Source organism: Trachurus japonicus, chromosome 5 (genome assembly GCF_045865225.1).
Source record: "Trachurus japonicus isolate A0001 chromosome 5, Traja_1.0".
NCBI classification, from domain to species: domain Eukaryota; kingdom Metazoa; phylum Chordata; class Actinopteri; order Carangiformes; family Carangidae; genus Trachurus; species Trachurus japonicus.
In genome coordinates this window covers 18,550,437-18,556,805 of record NC_140911.1, presented here as the reverse complement: position 1 = coordinate 18,556,805, position 6,369 = coordinate 18,550,437, and the positions used below count along the sequence as shown (strand labels likewise).

At 39.9% G+C, this 6,369-nt stretch overlaps 1 protein-coding gene across 1 annotated transcript; it reads right to left on the bottom strand.

Moving 5' to 3' along the window:
- Positions 1-2,684: 2,684 nt before the first annotated feature.
- LOC146987434 (acidic mammalian chitinase-like) lies at positions 2,685-5,863 on the bottom strand. Its single transcript, XM_085776615.1, has 11 exons — positions 5,782-5,863; positions 5,664-5,690; positions 5,367-5,571; positions 5,087-5,143; positions 4,676-4,841; positions 4,443-4,567; positions 4,222-4,345; positions 3,895-4,077; positions 3,694-3,810; positions 3,472-3,604; positions 2,685-3,004 (listed from the first exon to the last, which is right to left on the bottom strand). Exons 1-11 carry the CDS (start codon positions 5,804-5,806, stop codon positions 2,757-2,759), a joined length of 1,410 nt encoding a protein of 469 aa, XP_085632741.1. The 5' UTR covers positions 5,807-5,863; the 3' UTR covers positions 2,685-2,756.
- Between the last annotated feature and the right edge of the window lie 506 nt (positions 5,864-6,369).

Here is a 6,369-nt window from a genome sequence, read left to right as displayed (position 1 = left end):
TGTTGAACCCTCTGGAGGTGTCGTGGGCCTATCAGTGAAACACCAGAAGGAGGGTGCCCACTTGACAACTCAAAGGATGCTATCACTCAATTGACCGTCCCACAGAGTCTCATCGGTACCTCTAGTACAAATATTGAGGGATATCAACATCTAGTCCTACACAACAAATCTTTTCTAAAAAGGAATGACTGAGATTTGCAAATAGTGTTTTTAGGTGAATACACACAACAGAAATTAGTGTTTTAGCAATTCAGAAAAACTGTAATCATTTGCAAAGATGTACTAAGACATTTGCAATTTGATGAAATTAATGAGAAATTCAATTTTGTTGTAAACAATTGCCAGTGGTTTGGAGGTGTGTCCATGTTATTTTGAGAATGTAATTTCTGCTTTAAGAAGAAGAAATTAGCCAAACCAATGGAGAAAAACTGTAATGCCAAAGTGGTCCACTGAGTGTTAGTACTTTGTGTTGATGGCCATTATGTAAGTTATTCCTCACAAAGCACACACACACACAAGGCATGGTTACTGACAGTGCATTCCTGTGTTTTCTTACTTTTAGTTTTGCTGTTTTTCTGTGATCTGGCCAACATGTAAGAGGCACTGTTGTTGACATGCACTTTACTGTATAGCGGTGTAAGAGCACAGTGTCTCAGTGATCATTTCATTGCCCATGTGGATTGTAACTTGAGAATGCATATGTCTAATTGTTGCACACTTGTGTCTTTGTGTATGTATTTTTAAATGCAATGGTGACTATCTAGCATGTTTTATTCAGTCGTGCAGTTTAAGTTCCATATGGAAAATAATGGAAATAAAATAATAATTTAACAAAAGAGGAAAAAATATCTGAATCAATAATCATTGATTATTCACCTTTATCCTTTTCCTAGACAGACCAACGAGGGCTGGGGGCGGGGACAGATAAATATTATTAGGTCATCATAAAATATCAAAAGGAAAAACACTTGATTTATGGTGTTATGGTGTTTCATGTTGCATGAAGGTCCAGTTCACTGTTTATCTGTTGTACCTGTAATCAGTTCACTGTATATTTTGTTTCTCAGAGTGATAGTGAGCTCATGACTCTCACATTGCAACTGACCTTGAGGTTTGCATTTGTTTGCACTAATCTGGAATATTTTACAGTGGTTTCTTAGTGTTTTGACCATAATGTTTCCTGGTGTTAAGAGGCAGAAAATAAGACCAATTTCTGAACTTGTTTTGTTTTTTGTTTGTGATTTCTACACTTTTGTAAAATAAGCATAAATCCTTAGTTGCGTTTAAGAATCTAAAGCAAATCACTGAGACTAAAGATAGAGAGAATCTAGAGACTTCTACAGGCTGCGTAGAGGCTGATTCAAAAAAGCATTCACAAAGAACATAACTACACACTTGACCTCTTGCTTAAATGAAAAACCACAGCTTTTGATGTTCTGCATCATTAACTGCTTAAAAAAAAGCCAAAAAAGATCAGTCCATCAGTAATGCACCTTCCAAAGGTACAGACCAGCAAGAAGCATAATGATGTATGGCTTTTAGATCCATTGAAATATTAAATGTCTGTATTTCTGTCACATCCTGACCATTATTTAATGATCTGAAGTGTGAATATGGTATAATTCAGTTAAAACCAAATGCACTTTGTAAGCAACAAGTTACGGTTCAAAGGCACAAGAGTAAGTACTATTAATTGAACAGTGGTTCAATCATTTGCTAATTTAGGCTAATAAAGTGATAGATCCAAATGTTATATACAAATATGACAAATGTTATCAGTGAAATGCGGCTTAGTCATTGGACAGGGTTTGCTAGATCATTTTCACATTGTAATTGATGTTGATGTTGAGTCCTCCCCCCTCACACATATATTATCTCCCAGGTGACCCAAGTTATGATTATTATTGTTGTAAATCAAATAATCTCTTCTCTGTTGATTAAGTCAAGCAATGCAGTGGTTTGTGAGTCTGCATCATATCTTTGACAAGCAGAGGCCGAGTTGCAATAGTTCCTATCATGAACCATAAACACTGTTGTTCTTTGTGGTGTAGACTCAGTAGCAGACTAATTATCTTGTCTTCAGTCTCATATGCACCTTTGATGTTTTGCTATCTCACCCCTGATCTGACAAACTGACAAATGATAAAAACCTGTCATCATACACTGATTGTACAAGTCTTGTTTTCACTATTTGAACCTCTGTACTCATACAGTAGTGATGCAAAGCTGGGACTCATTAGTATCACGCTGTTGATGTTAAAGTATAAATTTATTCATTGTTAATTTTAATTTTATATTTGTACAAAGTTCCTGCAGCATTTTATGTTGAGATGAAATGTTGTAATTGAGAGGGTTTGTTTTAGACATGTAGAAATGTGTGTTTATACCCAAAGCCAGGTACAACAATGTTTTAGTACAAAAACTAGCATATCACACTGAAAATGGTCCAGGAGTGACACCAACACCAAGCTCTATGGGTATACTGTGAGATTGAGGTTTGTGGAACAAAGCATGGAGGAACTAGCAGATTAAAATGAATAGACTGCAAAAATAAGCCAGCACCCAGCTATTAGTACCAAAATACTTCGATACATTTGTTTGCAATCTGCAAAATCTCACTAATTTCACATGAAAATATTCCATAATGACTCATTTAGGTAAATGACTGTAAACACAATGGATGTGAGAACTTGTTCAGTCAGGTTTAATGGCTGACATTTGCATCAATTGTAATACACACTGTCTCCTCTCATGCCTCAGGGCCACACACAGCACTTGCAGCTATCGTCAAAGACAGATCCGCTTCCGCAATGCCTCAGGTGAGTGATGCCAGCAGCACACATGTAGAAGGTGGTCTTGTCATCTGGGTTAGCGTACAGGCCGTCAGGTTTGCCGCCGCAGAAGCCAGGTCCTGGGGGATGGGTGGCAATAGTGGTGGTGGTTTTTGGGGTAGTGGTGGAGGCACCAGGTTTAGGAGTGGTGGTAGGGGGCAGTGGGGGGAGCTCTGGATGAGGGAGGGAGAAGAAATATTTGTTACTCAGTAGGTTTGAAGCATATCCATTATTTTTTGTCTAGAATTGGACACTGACTTTATTAAATACTCAGCACTGGAGCCAGTACTGCACAATTACTCCAGAAAATGACAGTAGTGTTGTGAGTGTAGTGAGTTCTTGTCAAGGCGCAAAGTCAGGATGGCTGTAATCCTCTTTAATGCAGTTATCAGCAGAGTGCAATTTTGTTGTGGAATATATTGAACTGATTTGCACTGAAATTAGTGGTGGTTTGGCTCTTGGTGTAAAATGTCTGAAATAGTTAATGATATTCTTGTTCTGACAGATACAGTATATGAGTGTTTGGCCTTGGCAGAGGCATGCAGTGTACCATGATATAAGGGAAATGTGCTACTAAAGAATTTGATTAAAATTTGTATTAAAAAAAAGAAAAAAGTGATAACCAACAACTCTAACTTACCAATATTAAGAAGTTTGCGGAGATGAGCCAGAAGAGGGTGGCTGCCCTCTCCACAGAATCGTCCAGCAAAGTCATCCAAATCGAGGGCCCACACAAAGGCACCTCCAAACTTCTGCTCCTGCAGGTAGCGCACCTATTGGGGTAGAAATAAACAGAGACTGGTGTGACTACCTTGGACACACTGTGAATGTGGTAAAAATATAGAGATGGTGTTCCACATACCTTGTTCTCATAGCTCTCCCTGTTGTCGAATCCTACCCACTCGTTGTTTTTGTGGGCATAAGGGACTTTCTGGTCCTCAATCCACTGAACAGTGGTGCCTTTCAGGAATCCACAAATCTAGATCATAGACAACATGACAGGGGATTAAATCCATGCACATCATGCTGTAAAGAGTTTGCTCCTGTCTCATATAAACCGTACCTCATAGTAGGCCCAGAATCCAGCTTCACGTGTGAATGGACCAGCTGATGCAGGGCCGCTAGCTGGGGCTCCGACATTAGTGTTTGATGATGTCAGACGGAAGGTGCGACCATAAGCAGCAAATCCCATCCTCAGCTTCTCCAGTGGGGTGCCATTGTCTCTCCAGTACTTCATGGCATAGTCCTACAAAAGTAGACAGAAGAGGTGAAGTGAAAATAAAGTAAAAACTAGGGCCTGACCAACTGATACTCAATTTTTAGTCCAACATTGATATTGATTTATGGTGTATAATCGTCTGAAAGTTTGGGCTTCCCAGTGTGTACTTACAGTGTTGAAGTAGATGAGGTCACCCTTGTCCTGGGAACCGCGGAACAGAGGGCTGTTGTGTCCAGTGAACCGCTCCCAGGTCCCATGGAAGTCATAGGTCATCACATTGATGAAGTCCAGTTCCCTGCAGACAAACAGGTGCAACAGCAAGACTCATATCAAAAACCTGTTCAGAACTCCCAATAATCTCTGTCAAGAGGCATTCATGGAAATACACTCACTTAGCAATCTCGGCGATCTCATATGCACCATCAATGGTTCCCTTCCCAGCAGACACAGCAGCAGTCAGCATGAGCTGAGTATTGCCAGTGGACTTGGCCTCAGCGGCATAGGCAGCAACCAGTTCCTGCAAAGACATACCAAAGGGGTAGTAAGAAAGATGTAGAGCATGATCTAAACCATGTGTCAGAAACTCTAAGCTGCAGGCTTAAGGTGTAAAGAGATCTGCACTTACCCTGCAGAGCAGAGTGAACCTTTGTTTGTCTCCTGGGGGACTTCCACGAGCACCAGGATACTCCCAATCCAGATCAAGACCATCAAATCCATGAGTCCTCAGGAATTTGATTGAAGACTGAATGAATTTCTGACGGTTGGCTGGAGTGGACACCATGATGGAGAACCTTCAGACAAAAACAAGCTCTGTTAAAACTTTTAGGATAGCTAGGCAAATATCCCAGTTAGCAGCTCTTAGCATTTGGGACACAACTGATTAAAAAATAAATAAATAAAGGCATGCATAATTATTGTTTGCTTGGAAAAAAGTTGTGTGATTAACACATTTTCATTTTTACTTGTTATCTTGATAGCCATTATTGGGTTAGCTATACAATATGGTATATGGTTTGTGGTATAAAATGTTACTCACTGTCCTGAACCAAAGTTCCAGCCACCAACAGCAAGCAGTGTCTTCAGATGAGGGTTCCTGGAAACAGCCAAGAGGATTAATTATAACTCCATCTGATTTTATTTAAGGTTGCAGTTCCTTTTACCAGTAATGAGATTCTTCAACCATGGGTTTTTAGGCCCGAGTTGTGTTAAGTTGCATTTTACAGTTGGAAACATCTTTGACCTTGGCTCTGCATCACTACCCTGCTTAAGGCTTCTTCTCAAGGCATTGGATTTCTCTTAGTCTATTGACCACTTACTTGGTCTTAAGAGCATTGAAGGACTTGTAGAGGACGTCATCATTCCACTCGTAGGTAACCAGTTCGTTGTTTTGGTTGATGATGGAGAAGGCATAGATCAGGGTGGTGCAGAGGAAGGGATCCACATTCTGTGGCATATACTTGCCCTCACCTGGTCTGTACTGGGACCAGTTGGTGAAGTAGCACTCCATGCGGGAGGCAGATCCTGTGTTGGGAGTGAGGAATTGTTAAAAAGGAACTGATTTCTGTGATGCTGAAAGTGCAACATCAAATAAAATTAAGAGTATTCGAGCTTACCCAGGTGGCAAATCACCAGACACAAGCCTTAAGAACAAACAAATGTAGAACATGTTAATGAAGAAAAATGTGTACATATATTATCTACATAAAGTCATACATTTGTGAACATAACCACCTGCAAGAATAGTGAGCCTGGCCATCCTGAATTGTCTTCTCACACCTTCACTGGATTACTGCAAGACAAAAAGTGAACCAAAGTCAAGGAGGGAAGCAACACAAGAAAGCAACCGTTCTCAAGCTTATCCCAATCACAACAGTGTTGCTCTTGTAAACACACCTGAGATCTGATGACGACCTAAAGTGCAGCAGCAACTTTCATGCTTATATACAGCTGGTTGTGCCCGGAGAAAGGAGGTGGTGCTGCCTTTTTTCCAATCAGGTTTCAATAATGCAATGATTGATTATTAGAGCATGTTTTGATAAGATAATGCAAAGTCTGGACTATAGGATTATACACAGTGCAGCAGTTTGTGCTGTTCACAACATGCACCATGTGCATGGCTGTAATTTAGGTCAGTGGAAATATCGCTCATTTATCATCAAAATGACCTTAGACGTCTGTGGATCAAAGTCCTGATATATTAATTTAGTATAACCTTGGTGTTTTTTTCTTATGATTCCTACTATTTGCTTTATTATGTTTTTATAGTAACTTGACGAGAGATTAAAATATAACCCCTAGATTTTAATAAGCCCAATGAAG